Source organism: Cupressus sempervirens, chromosome 4 (assembly GCF_028749045.1).
Source record: "Cupressus sempervirens isolate cs-2001-9-10 chromosome 4, ASM2874904v1, whole genome shotgun sequence".
Lineage (NCBI taxonomy): Eukaryota > Viridiplantae > Streptophyta > Pinopsida > Cupressales > Cupressaceae > Cupressus > Cupressus sempervirens.
Window position 1 is genome coordinate 904,606,452 of NC_143121.1, and position 20,667 is coordinate 904,627,118.

The 20,667-nt window shown below is 35.7% G+C and overlaps 1 protein-coding gene across 7 annotated transcripts in view; it reads left to right on the forward strand.

The window, feature by feature from the left end:
* Positions 1 to 337: 337 nt before the first annotated feature.
* LOC149564308 (membrane magnesium transporter-like) overlaps positions 338 to 20,667 on the forward strand; it is a 53,163-nt gene continuing 32,833 nt past the window's right edge. Inside the window, exons 1-4 of one of the 7 annotated variants that reach the window (XM_089827365.1) lie at positions 338 to 582; positions 3,765 to 3,890; positions 4,049 to 4,101; positions 4,204 to 4,304. In XM_089827365.1, the coding sequence (XP_089683491.1) occupies positions 3,818 to 3,890; positions 4,049 to 4,101; positions 4,204 to 4,304 (227 nt within the window). In that variant the 5' untranslated portion in view covers positions 338 to 582; positions 3,765 to 3,817. Of the gene's footprint in view, positions 583 to 649; positions 828 to 2,070; positions 2,386 to 3,764; positions 3,891 to 4,048; positions 4,102 to 4,203; positions 4,305 to 20,667 lie in introns of those variants that run through there. The other 6 variants (XM_089827368.1, XM_089827369.1, XM_089827366.1 and 3 more) reach the window with 6 other exon arrangements.

Consider the following 20,667-nt stretch of genomic DNA (forward strand, 5'->3'; position numbering starts at 1 on the left):
TTCCCACCGACTAAAGACAAATGAAAAATTTAAGTGGCCCAGATATGCAGCCAGTATATATGTCAAAGATATATATATCAGGAATATTTATTATTCGTTCATACCTATCAATATGCCTTTTATTTTCCTTCTATTTTCCTTTTGGAAAAATTAATTTACACCTTGCCTAAATTGACCATAGCCAATGAAATATTAAATAAACAATATTTTGTACATTTGAAAAATAGTTTCTAAAAAAAAACATTATAATAGACTATAGAAGTGGTAAAATATTTAAATTTCATTGGTCAGATTGAAAAACTAAAAGGACTTGCATGAATGCATTATTTTTGCCATAGGCAGAAACTAATAATGGAAGAACTCCTATTTTTATTGAAAGGGGTAGATATAAGTTGCACCGGTGCGCACGAAGAATTACTAACCCAGATAAATCCAGACAAGTAAGAATGGACATTGAATGCTGCTAACGTCCAAAAAGTGCGTTAAGATCAAGGAATTATTTTTCCGCCTGATTATATCGTTGGGGAGGAAGTTGCAGTGGTTTGGATATTTAGATTTATACGTTCTGCAACTTAAATTTTGGCGAGTAGCTTAAATTTCGATATGTTTTTCTTGCATTAATACGCATCATGGATAAATTAAATAATTCGTCTGATTGAACTAATCTGCACATTGAATATATTGTTGCGGATTGGAAGATTTAAGACCATAGAACGAAGTTACCTGCTTCTGCTTTCTTGTGTTTTACTAAATTTAATTTAATTCAGTGTAAATAGGAGGGTGTGATGACTTTCTACATTGATGACAGTGCCATCTAGGATTTAATGGTGAGGTTTGTTATGCTTTGGTTAAACTTCAAGTTAACGCCATGGAAATTCTTAAGGTAGATACCAGGTATTATAATGATTTAAGACGAGTTTGAGGCCCTCAAGGTTGGCAATGGCTATGCAGCCAGTTATTTAGATATCTTACCAAGGCTATATTTAGTTTTTTTTTTATTTGAAAAGCCTCCCGTAGGGAAATTATCTAATTAAATTATCTAACTGGCTGCATAGCCATTTTCCTCAAGGTTGAGTCAGCTGTTAGCACTGATATACAGAATTGTTTCCATGGCATCCTTTTCTCAAATATATTCTGTAATTATGTTCCATAATTAAAAAAAAAATGTTTTACCCTTTGTATACTTCATTTGCGTTATATATCATGTAGATCCTTTGAGCCTGTGGCGTCTTATGCGTAGGTCCATCAGTTGTTACTCTGAGTAAAGGAACTTTTTAGATTGCATCTATCCTCTCATCAAATAAACGTGGTTGCCATATTGTCGATCGATCCTTTGCTATTAGCTGTAAATTTTTAATAACATCTCTGTAAATGGCCATTGAATTCTCATGGATTTGGTGTCGTAAATCCTGCACCCGCAAGGGTCAATGTACTTACCTATGTATACAAATATTTTCTGGTTGTCACATCGAATGATGCATTATGTAGTATCAAATTTTTTTGTCAGCCATTCTCTCTTCACGGTTCTTCTCTTGGTTCCATCTGCTACCTTTGAGTGAAGGTTGTGTATTTGGATCATTGCAAGAAATGAAGTAGCTCAGGTGAGTAATACGGCTTGAGCTCTGTTAACTTTCAGTGGAGGAATACTGAATCTGTGGGCCAATATAAAAGTCTCTTGTTGAACCAAGGGATAGTTCACCACTGATGCAACAACTGCCCTTGTCTTATTCATTTCAGTTTTTTACTTGTTCAGTTTCTTCCTCCACTTTGTCACACAACTTGACATCCTGGCAAATCATTTGAGCAAGCTGGCATTGAGATGATTGAATGAAAGATTTTAGTAACATCTGTGAGGCTGACGCAGCCAATGGGACCCCCTAAGTAGCACGCAGTCGAGAAGAGGGTGCCAGAACCTAAAACTTTGTCTTTAAATTTGCTCCTTGACAACGAGTTTTGATTACTAGGTTTGCTGCTCTGTCAACTGATGACTCCCCTCATATTAAAACCTTTAATAATTGCAGCTCATCATACCTTAGATTACAATCACTTTGCCATTTCCCCATTGGGTCCTTTCGACCTAACAATTACATAATGCTTTGCACACTGTAGAGCATCTAGAAATTGAAAAATAAGGCAACTAATTAGGAATTTTGAAATAGGAAAAGTGAAAAAAAGATCAGAATAAAAAGGCAAAACACAGGCAAAAACCTATCAATCTCCACCAACTGTTGATAAATCCTTTCAGTCACCCACAATAACATAACATGGCAAACACGATACCAAAGATAAATTTTTTGGGAAGGGTGGGGGACGGTGGTGCTTAAATCTCCTTTTTCCTCCATTCTATTGACATTCAAATCTCTCTGTCAGAGTTGCTGAGCCCAGGCAAGTTTCCATGCGTGACCCACTGAGTAATTCACTATTTTTTCAGCTTAATTGGCTTGTGAGTTGGGGGTAAGCTAGGTAACTGGCTCAAATGTTGTGCATCTGGTGAGTACTGTCAATTTTAAATAATTTCTGCGAGTGGGCAGATTTGTCTATCTTGATATTATGCCACCATGAAATTGTGGAAATGGTAGCCGACCAAATGTTTTCCAGATCCCCAGGGGTCCAATCCTTGTCAGAACTAATGCTCTTTATGTGATTTGAAAACCTCTAAGTTGGCATGCTCAAATGAACATATCTGGTAGCCATGATTCAAAGGACCTTGTCTGCGTTCCTGCCATTACTGAAACAAAAATGCTAGGTGAACATGTTGGGGTTTACATAGGATATGAATACTGTTTCTGTACTAAAAAGTTAAAACAATGCCGATCAATAAGTTTTGCTTTATATTTTCTCTGATAGCCAGCAATGCCTGTCATTAGGTTCTCTGTTATACAAATCTTCATTTTTGCTCGAAAATGCTGAAAATGAAGTTTTCATTTGCACTTGCAATTCTACAATAATTGTGCAGTAGTCTATATTAATTGCACTATCATGTTTTGTGTTAGCAATGAGTTTCACCTGATGGTTATCCGTGGTAGTTATGAGTTAAGTACAGTTTGCTTGTTAGACATATATGAATTAGAATTCATCCTTGAGTTATGATACCTCTTGGCTAGGCCTATATTCAAATTAGAGTAGATAATATTTTCATGCTATAGTTCTGAAAGGCAGTGATCAACGTATGTTTATGTCAGAGCCTATACCACAATGCATTTCTATTGTGTCGTGACATTTTTGCATTAGTGGTTAATTTTATCATTAAGTGATGGTGCCCATGCTGGTAAGTTATTAAATAGAATATACATAGCAGGGTATGCAAATGTACATTTCCGAGTATAAGAAGGTATGATACTAAAGTTTAAACTCCTGGGATGTGGGATTATCTGCTTTTCTGAGCTATTAGCTTTATTAGAACAGTTGGACTTCACCAAAGATTGCAAGTTGAATTTTTTTAGGACTGAGTTAGACCTCTGTACTTGTTTTTTTTTTGGCTTTTTAATAGACTTTAATGAGAGTCCATATTTGAGTAAAGTGCTACATATTTCTGAAAGTAGTAAATGTCAAGCCCAAAACATTATAAAGAGGGAAAACATAATTACTAAGTAATTTCAAAGCTTTAAAAGTTCAAAGCTATGTGCTTGTGTAGCACGTATAGTGGACAGGAAAATTCAAAAAATAGATACTTGGTGCATTTTTTAATTCTTTAATTGCTTTTCAGAATTCTTTTATCCTTCTTTAAGAAACTGAAGTTATTCAATATGTATAAATGTTTGCAGATACTGTGTAAAAGACATAAGAAATCTTGTAGGTTTTAAAGAAAACAATCACAATGAGGGTGGATTTCCTTCTAGGTCTGATAGGAGGTGCCCTCCTTGCATATGCTGCTTACTGCACTATCCAGTGTAGGTTAATTTGTGTTTTTCAAAGTCAGGATATGCTATATCTGTAAGTTTATTTGAAATGGAGCTTCAAATAAATATAACGCTTATCAATCACGATTATCTTGGGCTTATCCCAGTATTCCAGTTATCTTCATGGCTGCTATGTTTAATTTTTGCAGATCGTGCTGTTTTGAAGATAAGGGAAGAAGAATTTAGTGGACCTACAGTAGAGGTGAATATTATTGCTAAATTGCCACATTATTATTTGTCCAAAATAAATTTTTGATTTGGGATATTGAGCTCTAAGTTCTGAGAAATTTTCTTTGCTATGCAGGTTTTGTTAGAGGTGATCGTTGGCCTTGTACTGTGCTTTTGGGCAGCTTTGAGTGTGCCTGGAAAATATCTTCCGATATTGCCAGATTCCAAAGAAAACAGGTAACATCCACTGGTTACATTAAGGGTCCTATAATTTTGAGTTTCTTAAAGTAAACTGATTTATAGTTTAAGAAGCATTCTTACATGAATTTACTGAGATGCGGAGATGTGCTATGCAGAAATTTGGGAAAACATTATGGTGTTTGGGGGTGACGTGTATAACAAAGGATATATATATGTTTCTTTTGAGTCATATTTACACATATTGACAATAAGTTTACAATAGAAGAATCATCTTGTAATAAAAATTTAAAATAGTAAATACATTGTGTTGTTCATCTAACCTCTCAATCTCATCATTTGATAATGATCATAATTCAGTACAGAAGAAAAATTCCAATGTATTAACAACATTTAACTCATTTGAGCACTACAAGCGCTTATAACTGCATTTTTTGCCCATTAATAATAATTTGACCCCTCCATGATTCCTTATATGCTAACTGAACCCTGTAGTGAAACCTTTAGACAATTCTGAAGTATGTAGTAGGTTAGAGTAGGAGTTAGTGTACAAAAAACTCAGTTAATTTTCATATGATCAGTATACCATATAAAATTTAAAAAAAAAACAGTTAAAGGAATAATCTGCTTTAACATCAACAAGCACTCTCCTAAGCCAGTAGATGTCTTCCTGGCTGCCAGCACAACATTTGTGTCAATGGTGAATTAGCCATAGGCAGTACTGTCATGTCGTGTCTCAGTGGAATAACTTGCACAGGTGTAGCAGCAGGGAGAGGGGCCCAGAAGGCCAACTTATGTATTGTGCTAGCCATTAAAATCTTTAATGGGTTCTCTCATTAAAACTCCTCAATTGGTATCATTTTTGATCAACTTGGGTCTTTCACCTTCTTTCCCATTTTTCTGTTATGGATTTTTGGATCAAAGAAGCAGAATTGATGCTTCATCTATCATAGATTTAATTGGGGGAATGTTGCATTGAGAAGGTATTGCAAGCATTGTATTCCATTTTATCAGTTTTTGATCCCTCACTGTGTTCTGTTTGCAAGGGATTGTGTACTTCGATACTGGGGATAAATATCACCTAAAATGAGTACATGGAGTGTATTCCTAATATCTTTTCTTTAGTAGACATGTCTGGAGAACAAGGGACCATTCCTCAAACTTGTTCCTGGAATTAGGGAACAGTTCATCACGTTACACTATTTCCAACCCCAAACTAGATCAAACACTTTGCCTGTAAATGAATTTAGTAACTTTAGACATGGGGAAAGTTTCCTAACTCATTGGGATGGATCCCCACTAATGAATGTGTTCTTTGAGTTGGAGTATAGCCTCAAACTTGTTCACATACTTAATCACAAATGAAGTTGGTAACTTAGCTGACTAGAAGAGGTTCACCTGAATATTGTTAGAACACTAGATGCTTACCCTTCCAAGTTTGTTCCTTATCTTTATAAGGGATGACGTGTGCATGGCGTTTTCTAAATCTTGTCTATTATTTTATTGACATATTGAGAACTATCTTGTTTTTGGAAGGACTTCTTAATATGTCTCCTTACCTCCAAATGGGAAGCCATGATGGGGCCAGAAGTCATCAAATTTCCATGGTTGTGATAATATTCCAGTTCTAGGATTATTTTGTGTGGCAAACTTTGTAAATATAATTATATCCGATTCTGCATATATGAGCATAGATGCAAAGAAGTAAAGAGATTCAAATCAATCATAGTGATATTTTATCATTAAAATTCGATTTGGTTATGGTATCTATAATCCCTTTTACACTTGAATACTTGACACTACCCCAGGAAGCTCTTTTTTGCAATTGATTAACAACTATTATTTTAATTCCTTGAGATAGCTTTTGATGAGTAATGTGAAATGTTTCATTTCTGCAATAAGAAATCTTCAGATGCCAAAAAACACATCTTAAAAGGCCTCTCTACCGCAAAAGGATTCTCAAATCACTCAGATGTCTTGAGCAGTAGGCAGGCTTATATGTGGAAAAATAAATAGCCATAAATCTTCTTTTCACTATTGTTGGCAGCATTGCTGATACCAAATCTGTCAGGATGCTGTGAAGATTTTTCAGCTAGCGAACTAGATCTGGTGATATCAAAAAGTGATCTCTGGGAGTTTTTATATGATTTTTCAACCTCCATTTGCTTATGCAAACACTGTGGCACAAACTGTTAAAGAGTTGTCTGCAATCTTTACAATTATTGCAGCAGACAGAACCGTTACAACCAAGGTTAACCTTAGCCAAGCATTTCCTTGGCTAAAAGTCAACATTCTATGATTGCTGAACAATTGGTTCATTGTATTGATGGCCATGTTTCAAGATGCATGTTTATAAGGTTGCATACACTCCGTCCTTGCAGTGGAATGAGCCATGTCTCATTATAAAATTTTTCACCTGTACTGAGTCACTGTCCGTTCTTGCTGGTAAGAAATACTTTTTGTTGTAGATTGGCAAGATAACAAGCCATTATAACAGTAAGCATCTTGAAAGGGTGCTAACACACCAAGCAAACAGTGAATTTTAAAGAAATTCATACGAATTCTGCCATAGAGGTAGTCAAACTGACATGGTTGGGGAGTCGACTCTCTTATCATTATTAGAAGGAATAAATGTTGAATGGTTGTCAGGGCAATGCATAAAATGCTATGGGACAGACAATGTGGAGTGGCTGCTCGGGAAAATTTTGAAAATTAAAAACCAGGCACAATAATAACTGGGTATGTTGCATGAAATAAGTTATTTTGGAAACACGAGTAAAGCATGATGAAAGTAGCCACAGATGTGCATGAACTTGACTTAATTGATGACAAAAATATCATTGAGAATGCCAAGATCATAGTATGATCACTTACAGAACTGTGAAAATAATATCATGATATAGGAAGAGTCAAGCTCAATTGGTGAATGTCCAGAAGAACAGCTCAAGAACAATAGGCTTTCGTTGTTATGCCTTAAGAAACAGTATCTATATCTTATCAGCAAACAGAGTCTGAAAACAAATAGGTAAAACTTGTGACAATAGCTCAATATAAACCCTTTGGGATAAGTAGTCTCTCTAGGCATGTGAAAACATTAAACAATTTACTAGAACAATCTGCAATCTATGTGCATTGGCCTAATATACAAAATTATAACGAATAGATTCAATATACTAGTCTAATCTCACAGAACACAATGATAGCCTATGTGGTGCATAAATCACAAGAGCTTGGTTCTAATGCATGGCACCTTGATTTGGGCATCAGATGCCCAGGTATGTAGTGTTGGGAGACCTTGAACTTGAAGGGAAAACACAGGATTTGGAATCACATGTAATAAAACCTGCTTGAAGAGAAAATTTATTCAAGATGAGGCAACATGAGAAGAGGGCCCTGTTCTGTAAAAGTTGTTCTGAAGAAAATAACAATGCAGCTGTACAGCTAATTGACAGAATTCAGTCAAATTCTTGTCAATAAAATGGACGACTACTGTTTGTGTGTGGGGTGTGTGGTTAAAGGAATTCAAATGCTTAAGTGGCTTCCTATACCATTATAAGATAGCACAAATTTTTAAAAACCCTTGACTGTTGCAGTTTATATGCACATTAAAATTAAATTAATCAGATGTTCAATACAAAACAAAACACCACAATACAGTATGTATGTGGAGAAATCCCTTTCAGGAGAAAAACCCCACAGTCCAAAGGACAACCCAATGTAATTATTAGTAAATAATAGTTATCTACTATGCTCTTTCAGGAGATTTCACATTACTAGATTCAATAGTAATTTTGACAGCATACAGTACATGTAATATAAGTTTAATAGTAACACCTGTATACATAGGTTTCACTGCAAAACACATGCACATGCAGAACTCACACCTATTATAGCAATTTTGCAATTTTGACTGTCTTATCTTCAACAAATGGAGCCCACAAATAATAAATAATAAAACACACAAATCAAGAAATAAACATGCTAGTGATATTCAAAGATTGAGGCACATTTTTCCTAACATTCTGTCACTTGTTGAACACCTTTGAAGAACCAGTAGAAACAAGAAGATTTCAACTCCTAAGGGCCATGAGGCCCATGGGTCCAAAACCCATTTGAACTTATCTGTAGTCATGATCTGCAACATTAATCAAAGTGTTTCCCATCCACCATGCCACATCAATGTGCTTTGCTCTGACATGAAAAGTTGAATTCTTTGCTGAGAAAATGATTAACTATCACAATAAATGGTAATCAGCTCTATATCAAACATCAAACACAAATGTTGAAGCCAAATGGCACCCTTGCCAGCATGAGTAGCTTCCATGCACTCTACTTTTATCAGGGACAAGGTGACTATAGCTTGCAGCTTATTCATCCAATTGATAGCACTATAAAACATATTGAAGGCATCCATTGCTGGATCTTCTGTTGTCAATATCACCTGGCCAATCTGAATCCACATATCCACAAATACAAACTAAATGCTGAGATCCAACAGGATAATTATGAAAACACAAGGAATTCTTGGAATTACTTTACAAGTATCTCAGCACTCTCTTAAATGGTCCCAATGTACTCATCTATGATTTGAATTTTCTATTCAACTGATCATTTTCTTTTTCTTCTTTTGACAAAATTATGGCCTTTTTCCAGCAGCTTGGGTTTGTTTTCTCTCTGTAATTTGTTTACAGAGTTTTATAAAATGGCCTGTGACATAGGGTTTCTTCAATTAAGACCCAAGTTTTTGTTTTTTGTCTGCACATTGAAGTCATTGCCACGGGTATCCATGTCTTAGGTTCTGTGGCAGAATCTGCAATTTTGCTGACATCTGGGTTCTGTGTAACTTTTTCCCCAAAAATTGTGGTCAAGTGTTTTATAAACTTTTCCTTGAAAATTTTATTGTCTGTGGGTTCTATTATTTTTTTCCTCAAACATTTTCTGTTCTGTGTATAATTTTTTCTATAAAAAATTTCTGTTTTGTTTTATAATATTTTTCATAATATAGTGTTTGGTTTTATTTTATTTTTCCTTGCAAAGTTTTGTTAGGTTTTTCCCTTTACTTAGAATAATTATGTCTAGGTTTTTTTATTTCTCCTCCAAATCTTATGATTGACGTTACTAGTCATAGGGTTTTTTAATTTTATAATTTATAGAGGGGTTGATGATTACCCACCAAAAATGTGGTTTCCTGCAGTCTGTTTTGGGTCATAGTACTTGGGTGCAATTTTTTTTTCCAATTTTCTAACAGAGTTGTTTTTCTATAGTAATGGAGGTTTCCAAAAGCTGAACTCAGTGTCTATTGATATAGGGAGGGACAATTTTGTTTCCCAACATTAGGATTTTGGTTATCTTGGCTGTCTCCAAAAGTTCTACAGCATTAGCGGGAGTCTCAGCAGAGGATTCATCTCACAAAACCTTTTGAAGAAAAGGGGGCACTATGCATTTGTAACCAAAATACCTGCAGATTGTGTCTTCTGTAGTGTAGTTAGAACAATGACCATAAATGGAGGCTAATAAAAGATGTAATATTTCTTTAATAGTCATCTTAGTAGCTTTAGTAAATTACTATTCCCTATTTTTGTGCATGAGTGTTTCGTTTAGACACATTGTTATATAATCTGTTATAAACAGAGGCTTCCGTTTCTATGATAAAAATCAACTTATAAAAATTAAGTGTTGATGTAGGAGACCTATTTAATAGACAGTGGGTAGTGACTTCAACTTCAACAGAAAACTTATGTTCAAGGCCAACACCATTCAAGGAACACCTAGCTGTCTCCATTATCATCCTATTTATTATACCCTTAACTTCATTTAGTTTATGGGTGCATGGAGCTGTCTTTTCTCTCAATCTTGTGCTCTTTATAGAAAATTTCAAATTCTAACGAACGAAACTCACCAGCACTCAGTCCTCAAACACTTATCTTTTTACTGGTTTGATTTTCGATGAATTCCTTGAACTCCTTAAATCTGCTAAAGACTTCATATTTATTCTTGGGGAAATATTCAGATGTACTATTGTAATCATCAATAAACGAAACAAAGTAGAGTATGTTTGAAATAGAAGGAACATTAATATGACTAAATACATCTCTGATTAAATATAGTCTAAGACCCCATAAGACTTATGAGAAATAGAATAAAATTGAACGCCTTTTGTTTTCTATTAAAGCAATGTTCATAAAAGTCACACTTGGAATTACAATCATAAAGCCTCTCAACAAGGCATTCACCTTCTAGACCTCCAAGACCCTTCTCACCACTATTTTCAATTCTATGATATTATGACATTGTCTTCTCCACAGGGAGCTTCATCTTTACGGAATGAGCACCCTTAAGGTACGCAAAATGCACAGTCATCAGAAGTAGATGCAACTAATTTCTTCACTACTTGACCTGATGGTGGGGATTAAGAATTTAGGGCTATTTTCTTTGACCTATCAGAAGAATTATTGCACTGAACAGTGCATGATGCCAATCTAAATGCCCTTAGCCAACACCATAGCTCCTCTAGTCATCTTGCATCTTGCATCCTACATTGGAGAAAACAACCTGCAAACTCACATCATTCAACTTACTAGAATCTTTCCCGCCAAATCTAGGATATTTAGCACCACTGATCCTCTTCACTCTACCATCAGGGAATTTGATTTTGATTCTGCCATGACTAACAATATCTAGATAAGAATCATCACCTAAATACACTTTCCAACCATCAGATTCTTCATACTCCAAGAACCAATGCCTAGGAGAGGTTGTGTGAAAAGAAGCACTTGAGTCTTCCAATCACACATCTTTAAATCCATGCATTAGCAAAGCTACAACAAATACTTTATTGTCATCTAGAGAAATTTATCTGAACTAGAATTAGAGTAGTTAATTTTGTTTTCATATTTTTCTCGTTTCATTCTTTATAGAAATGTCTGATTTTGCAGCAATTCCATCATTTTACCTTGGGCATTTTAGAAAAGCTAGGTCTCCTTAGGATTTTGGACCTACCTTTCTCTTTTGTTCTACAATGAACAAGGAGGGCATCCTTTAGCCATCTTGAAAGATTTTCTCTGCAAGGTTCACCATTGAGTGTGTTGGTTAAGTGGTGGGGGTGTCGTTGTGCCCACCAAGGTTCAAATCCCCGATGGGCCATTTTACTGTTCCAATGTGCTCGTGCATTTGATTCTCCTTGTTGATTGGGGATGAGGTCCCCCATTTGTGGCCTCATTGATGCATAGCTCCAGGTCAAAATCATTTCAGGTTGGGCTGGTTGGTGGCCAGCATCACTAGAAAATATTAGCATTTCACAAGAAAGCAACATTGCAACCACCTCATCCATTTGAATGTGTTAATGATACATTTCTTTGAATGTTCATGAGAAGGTGATATCACTAGTTTAGCAGAGAACATAGTATTGCCTTGGAGTTTTTATCAGAGTTAGCGCATAAGCCCTATTAACCGTTAGGGTTGTAATTACATCGAAAGATCGACTTGTTGATGCTTGCTACAACCACTAGACTTATAGAAGACACGGGAGGTTGTTAAACCATGTCACAAATCCAGCAAGGGATATTCACCCACTGCCAACAATCTTGTCCCAGCGTCACTCACTGCGGCTTGTAAGGATTCGAACATGTGACCAAGCTCTGATACCACTTGTTAACTGCTAGGGTTGCCATTGCACCAAAAGATCACTTATCAATGCAGGATACAACCACTAGACTTATAGAAGACACAAGAGGCTATTAAACCATGTTGCAAATCTAGTGAGGAATGGTGGCCCACTACCAATAGTTCCATAGAGGGGAACTTCCTTAAAAAATTCAGTAGGTGCTGCTGAGATTTTTTAGGATTATATTTTATAGTGGAGTTTATTCTTAAAAGTTTTTGCTCCAGAATATATGTAAGCAGGTGGTCTCATAATTTTTAAAATTTTAAATATTCAATTTACTTGACTAAATAAATAAAAAGTTTTAAAAATTTATTGATAAGGATTGGAATTTTTATATGATTGACAAGTGGCAGAAAAAAACACCCAAGCTAGTGGGGCAATTTCTAGCCCCTCACCTCTTCCCCCTGCTCAAATCTGCACCCTCAACAGTAGGGGCTGCTACATTTGAGGAAAAGATTCCAATTAATCCCGTAGCAAACTCTCTTTTAGCTTCATGAGACCATCTCCCTCATGGAACCACACCCTTAGGTCTCCCTAGAATTTTGGATTTTGACTTCTTGTCCTTATTCCTACCTTTCTCTTTTGTTCTACATTGATTGAGGAGGGCATCCTTTAGCCATGTTGAAAGATTTTCTGAGCAAGTCTCACCATTTTGTGTGTTGGTTAAGTGGTGGGGGTGTTGTTGTGCCCACCAAGGTTCAAATCCCCAATGGGCCATTTTGATCGTGGGCTTGTGCTTTTGCTGATCCAATGTGCTCACGAATTTGATTCTCAACTTTGTTAATTAGGGATGAGCTCCTCCATTTGTGATCTCACCAATGCATAGCTCCGGATCAAACCATTTCATGTGGGGTTGGGCGTGTTGTGCATCATTGGTCACATTAAAAGTTTTCCAAACACTTGATTAAAAAAAGCAACCGTGCAACCAGTTAATCCATTTGAATTTATTGCTAGTTTAGCAGAGAACGTAGTATTGTCATGCAATGATCTTCATCATCCATCTTCACAACCACATAACCCAATGGTGCAATGAGCACGTTAAAGACATTCAAGTGAGCAACCACGTATCCTCTTTCCATTCTTAGATTATATAGCCTCTTTTGCAGGAACAACTTATTTAGTAGGGATTTATAAATTGAACCAATAAAATTCCACGGGAGTGTTGCGTCTTCTCTTCATGAATATTTAGTAACACATAGTTGGATGAAACCCTTGGCTTTCTCATCCATCAACTCCTTGTTCTCTTGAAGTTGTGCTGGTGGGTTTTACACCAGATATTGCAGCCCATAGATCTCTGCCTACGAGCATATCTTCCATTGTTAGCTCCCAGAACTCGAACTTTCAGCTTATAAACTTCTTTATCTCAATCTTTCCAGATGTTCTTGTCATCTTTTTACCTGCAACAAGCTTCCACTCAAATAGGAGATCAATACAAAAAACCCTTCATCCCTGCAATGGAATCAAGGTTGGCCAGATATTAAGTTTATACCCAGTGAAAGGAAGCCTAATGCATGGACTTGGCTTCTTACAACAATCTAAGTGGTGGAGATAATTACATCTTTTAAAAAAACCTTAATTACCTCAGTTTACATGCACATTCAAATTAACTTAACAGATATTCAAGACAAAATAAAACACCACAACACAATATATATGCGGGGAAACCCTTTTAAGAAAAACTCCCACACTCCGAAGCGCTACCCAATGTATTAACAGTAAATAACAGTTTACAATAAAATTGCAGAGCTACGATTTTCAAAGGTTTGGGCAAATTTAGGAGACTTAGCATAACAATTGGATTTTTGGTTAATTCCAACAATATAACAGTACCTGTAAATAATCTCATTATATAACTCCAATCCTAACACTCTTCTTTATAGAGTTTTCACGTGCAAAGCTCAATTGCAAGGCATGCGCACTTAGAAAACTCACATCTCTCACAACAACTCTCCATTTTTGCTTGTCTTGAGTTATCTTCAAATAAATGGAGTCTACAAATAAAACATAATCAAATACTTCAATGAATAAATTAAAATGCTAGAAATAATGAAAAATTGAGACGTTTTTCTCAACACGTGGGTGTGTGCGCATGCATGGGCGTGTGTATTGTGTTTGTGTGCATGTCAGGTGTGTGATAAGTGCAGGTATGGATGCATGTATTTGTGTGTTCTCCCCTTTGCTATCATTCCCAGAGTCAAACCGGAGGCTGCAAGTCACGTCCATCGATTCATAATTGCGGGATTTTTGTTAGTAAAAAGGACCAAACCTTACACATGTTGTGTTGGTGTTGTTATACTACCAAGTAATAAGATACCTGATACCAAGATGATGAAAACCAAAATAACCTAAGGATTAGCTACTTCCTATGATCAACTAGATGGTCTTTAGTTTTGGACCCAACTTCAAAAAAATTATAAAGATTTTCTACTCTTTTGGCTCTGCAAAACCAAGGCGGGTGCACCTAAGGGGTGAAAAGATGTAAGGCTTGATATTATTTCCACATCTCATTCATTCAATGACATCTTATTACAACATTCATCCCCTACAACAGATTGGTTATAATTCTTCTCAGATTTACAAGTGATCCTGAGTAACAGCAGGTTACTATAACTCATAGATCAAATGCAAACAAGTATTGATCAGCTATGATATTCTTCATGCATTTAAAGTAAATTGATTTAAATTTTGAGATTTTGCTTGATGTTGATCTATGATCTCTTCACATGCAAACTGAAATTATTGATCAGTGCCTCATCTATTGGAATTCAAAGTCTATCTAACTATTTGACCTAATTGACTGCATTCCAATCAATATGATCAACAATTCTCCCTAAAACTCATTCTTATGCATATCCTTACTACTGGCTGGAAATCCTACCATATCAGTGAAGCACGCACTTAATTCATTGAATTAGAAGCAATAGTGATTTGATATACAACCTATCCTAGTTGCATTAAATTGAACAAACTTTGCCCGTGCAATCTCAAAATAACTAGTCAATAACAATGGAGACAAGATTCAGAGAAAAAGATATGGGGACAGTTCATCTTTCTATTGATTCTCGTTGAAAATTATGTAACATTGGAATAAAACTTAGAACAACTCAAGACAAGACACCTTGATCCTGAAAAATTAATGTATTCTCAGAATTGCAGAGAAAATACATCACAGAATTGACTTCAAGAAAAAATGGACCGAAAATAAACTAGCAAGGCTGAAAATTATAAAATAATTTGGTCCCTTTCTCTAGCCTTGGAATCTCACTAATATAGTGTGAGATGCAACAAACTTCAGACTTAGAGAGTACTGATAGCTATCCTTATGACATAAAGATATTCACAAGGTTACTGTCACAAAAGACAAAAATTTATTGCAACAGAAAGATTTCACATCATGAATATTCCTTTGTGGGGACCACTTTCTGCTACACTTTTTGTTGTTAAGAGGTTCATGATTGGCTTTATTGTTGTTGTTGTTCCTTGGAAGATGTAACCAATGAACTTGTTTGTGATGGACCTGATTCTAATTTATGTAGACTCACTTCAACTCAAGGCTCTCCATCCACATCATCATGCACTGGCAAACTAACAGTTACAATTGATTATCCCGCTAGCATGTAATCAGTTTGGACTTCTGTACTCGTTACTACAGTTGATTGTTCCTCTTTGTCTTCTTTTGCTTGAATTGATGTATCAGTTGCTTGCATCTCATCTTGGTCCATTTCCTCTTCATCAGTTTCTCCAATCACTAACTGTTTTGAGTGCACAAAATCTTCCATCCATTTATTAAAAGTTGTGTCATCTGGCCAATCAAAACTCAAAACCTCTCATTGCTTCTTGATCACAAAATCTCCTAACTTATTGATTTCAACAAATTCTTCTCTAATGAAATTATTAAATAATTGAACTTTAACAATTTCTTCAGTTGTCATGGCCCACATTATATGCCCTTTTTCATTTAAAACTCCATTAGTTTTGAGGCATAATAAATCATCTATTTCTTTGGCCTATTCTTCCTTTTCTTTTAATTTATCTATTTTTCTAAGTGCATGAGGGAAGAGTTCAAATTTATCAGCAAGATACTTAGAAAGACAAATTATTATACTCTTTTGTATTGCAACTCTCTTCTCATCAAAATCAGATAAATCATTAGTCATGTCAAAAGTTTTTTCTATTTGTTCACAAGACAGACTAATAACTGAACCACACAAAAGAGTGACATATTTGTCCCTGCTACCCCATTGACTCATAATGGGCTTTAAAGCATCTTCACCACTCTTTATTTCATCCCACATATCCATTAATTTTATCAATTGTTCATAAAATGTTGGCCATTCAATCTTATCTACCAGATATAAGATTGTTTTCTTGATTTTGTCCTCATATAAGTCATTTAAGTCTACATGCAAGGCCCAGAGTTTATTCTTCTCCTCTTCAAATTCTTCAGCAGTATAAAGTTCTAGCCTTTGTGGGGTATCTGGTAGTTCTACAATAAGAGTTGACTTAAATGGCTCAACTAGAGGACGAGGATAAGCAATCCTAGGTTGGCTAGATTCTCCTACCTTTCTCTTTCCAAGTTGTTTATCCATCTGGGCCACTTGAGCTTCTAGCTGATGTATCTTGTTTCCCCTTTCATCATATGCTTTAAGTATCTCTTCAAACTTGGTATCGAGCTCAAGGAATTTGTTTTCATCCTTTACTCCCACCACAACTCCAAAGTCTACCATTTCTCTGGTCATTCTAGACACTTTTTCACTATCTACTTCCTTTGCTCTGTAGACTATGAGGCTACATTTATGTTCAACATCTGAAACTTCTTGTATTCTAGTCTTGTCCCTTTTTTCAATGGACCGTATCACCAATGCTTGGTGATCATCACTGTATTTCAATCCTTTGTGTGCTTGCAAAACCTCTTCCTTGGTCTTAAACTGAGTGTCCTTTGCCTTCCTCACAGCATCAAAAATCATGGCATTGGCAATGTCCCATTCAGGTAAGATCAAAATTCTTGAATCCTTTAATAATTGTCTTCCCCCTTTAGGGGTTATTTGTGCAAATTCTTCCATGAAGTTAGCTTTAACTTCCTCTTCAATTTTAGAGTCCTTTTTATTAGGTTGCTCTGCTTTGATTAGCTTACACTTGTTCTCAAAATTATCAATATTTCTCCTCCATAGAAATTGGGCAAAAGCTCTAGATTTTACAAAACTTTCATCATCAATAAATTTTTTGGCAGCCTGTGCTATCATAGGATCTATTTCTTTACCTTTATAATCTCCCACGGTGAGATAAAGTGATGGCACATGAGGTTCTTCAGGTACTCTTTCAATATCTGCAGTTGTGACCACAATATCCCTCTCCCCTCCAATTTGTTTCAGCCGTTTTCTCAAGGATATTTCATCATCTATTCTGAGTGGAGTCTGGGTAGGTGAGTATTCTTCAACATTAGAAGATGATCCTAGCTCCAACTTTTGTTTCTTGGGAGCATGTGTGTCAGATGGGCTCTCAGACCTTGGTCTTTTGTATGGAGGAACATATTGTACGCTCTTGGCCACTATATACCAGGCTCTTTTCTGCAATGTATACTGCCCCGAGGTCAAAATCATTTTGCTTGCCAACCTCCTCTCCACCTTAATGGCCTTGTTTGGGTATGCTTGTGTTAGAATTTCTTTCTTCTCATTCAATGTTTGCATAATTCTAGCAAAATTATCCATAAGTGTATCTACCTTCATACCCCAATATTTTCTATCTGCTAGGGGATCATAATTTGGCTCAAAAGCATTTATAAAGTCTAGGACTTTACTGTAAACTATCCATTTTTCCTTTCTAAGCTCTTCTTGTTATAATGAGAACTTAATTCTGACTATGTCCTCAGGAAAGTATACAATTTGCTTCTGAATTTTAGTCTTACTCCTTTCTTAGAAGAGGTCATAAAATCCCGTTGAGTTCATAAAACGGGCATGGGACTGGGCCATTTGTAATAACCACCCTTTTTTTTGTTTTTTGAGGAGACTTGCAAACTACTAAGTATTATCAATTAGAGTGTTATTTTCAACATGGCATTTTCACAAACACTTAGCAACATACAACAATAAATATGTAGAGTCTAGAACCTCCGTATTTGCTAACAAAATATTGATTTTGCAATGGAAATGTTTACACACAATTGTCTTATAGGCTGCAACAGGTATTCAGACTAGTGTTTAACAATTGCAATGCCTAAAATGATAGAAGGAACTTGGAAGTAGTGATCTGCATATGAAATGACAACGTCTCAACTTTTAACCAGCAAAAGTGGGCAAGAAAACTCAATGCAATACTGTTCACGCACTATAGCAGCACTATTCACGGCAATGTAGCAATTTCACTATTCACGCGTACTATAGCAAAACATTGCTCATGTGCACTGTAGCAAAAACGCTATTCACGTACACTGTAGCAAAATCGCTATTCACGGGCACTGTAGCAAAACATTATTCATGGCTGCAAAACTGGAACTTCGGAGCTCTTAAATCATGTGGAAAATCACCAATAAATCCCATTGTGTTTCTTCAATGAAAACACTCGATAATCCTCATGACTGTGTCTTTCAATAGTGAAGAGAATGCTAGCAAAGAGGGGTTTCGTCCTCCAAGATCAACAATTGGATTTCCTAGAAATTCAATAGCATAATACTAATATCATCCAAGTATGCCCCAACTCATTCTAGCCAAGAGAATATAAAGTCCCCCAACAAGTTGACTACATTTACATAAGCAATGTGGGATAAATGGGAAATACCCTTTTAAAACAACTTTATAATAAAGTGACTTAATTGATAAGACTTTTATTTAATTATCACTTTATAATAAAGTAAATTAACTTCGGCATTAAAATCACATAAGAGTCGAACTTGGAATACCATGTATGATAGCTCATCGGAAAGAGTTCAACCAAATCTACCAAAGCGAACACCTGAAATTTCCATATCACTTGGTTCCCATTGATTTACTAAAGTTAGTAACTCCTGAAAATATTGCCAAATGAGCTCCATAACCACTTCATTAGCCTACGGAAGCTCCTGTCATAGGCTAATCTATTGACCCTGATGGTCAAATTAAGTAGGGGACATTACACCATTTGATATCTATCCAGAAATTTCTCCAAATTTCTCCAACCCTTTTTGACAAATATAAAATTATGAACAATAGTAAGCTATGGAAAGAATGTACCTTTAGATTTACCCAGCAAATTTCTCCACTCAACTGATTCAATTTGCCACAACAATTCAGCAATTCCTATTTTTAAAGGCACGTGGTATGGTAGCACATGTAACATACTAATTTTCATAATGAATTTTATTCTCATGTATTAATATATCTAATTTTACAAGTAACTAATTCCATTTCACATGACATTGATTTCTACCAACTGATTATAACTAAAAGAAACTCTAACTGTATTTCATATTCAACTGATTTTACGAGAAACAAAAGGAAATATTTATGCATTGCTAACAATTTATTTACTTCTAACATTTTCAACTGAAAATAAAATAACGGCTAATTATATCAACTGAAATGCTTATTCAACATAAAAGTAAATGTTTTAAAGTATCTATCTATTCATCTAAGGGTTAAAAGTAAATGAACATACAATATTAACAAAAGAATCCCTTTATCTCGTTGTCCAAGCCTCGACACTAGTGAGAGGAGAAACATTAACATAGGCTTAACCTCCCAACTGTGGACCATTACTTATCCCCACTCATCCTAAATTAATAGAACGACCCTCCCTACCTTGGGATCGGGCTTGGGATATTCATAAGCCTAGCCATTTGAGTAATCAGATGGGTTGAGTGTCCCAACAGTTATTCTCCAAAATAACTAAAGTGTCTGGACAAGCAAAAAAAATCACATGTTCGGCACATTTGCCTAATTTTTACCCGGGCCAAGGATTTCAAGTTGGGTCTACAAACCCGATCTCCACCACTCGACTTGACAACATATTTCATAACTGGAACATGCATGAGCTATTATAGTTTTTTGCTTATTATTAATTTATTTTGATTCCGTTCTTGTTTGTGCAGACTCTCTAAACCTCCTCACCTTCTCAGGCTGCCATGCCGGTGATTCCTAGGTACTCATGAGTCATATCCACTATATTTGCTTTACACCTGTTCACCTTTAATGGCATTATTGCTGGTGAATTCCTCGGTGTTGGATATAATTTCCATCTCAGTATGGTATAAATGAATGTAGTAAATTCTGATCCGAATTGTTTATTCATGGTTATCATTGCATATCCAGCCCTTATACACATGGTTGATACTCTATTATGAATAAAGATCATCAGTGAAATAATAGACATATTAAATGGACTAGAAATCTATTCATATCCATCTCAATTTCAGTCTGTAAATAAGTGGCATCAGTATTTGAATATTATACAAAACCAGATACACGACTAGTATGGAAATAAGAAAGGAATACAATCATGGTTCGATGGTTTGTGTACTTGATTCTTATGATAAACAAGACTCACAGCAGGCATAGCAATATGAAAGGAATTAAAACATGGTTCGATGGTTTCAGTACTCGGTTGGTAATCAAGACTCATATAGGCATAGTAATGTGGAAGAAATTAAAACAAAGCTTAGTAGTATCTTACCTGACACTCTGTCTGCTCTTGAATCCTTGTGGCAGGAAGAATGACTCCACTCCTTGCTTAGAGCCTGTGAATATGGAAACGTGGAGGCAGTATGGG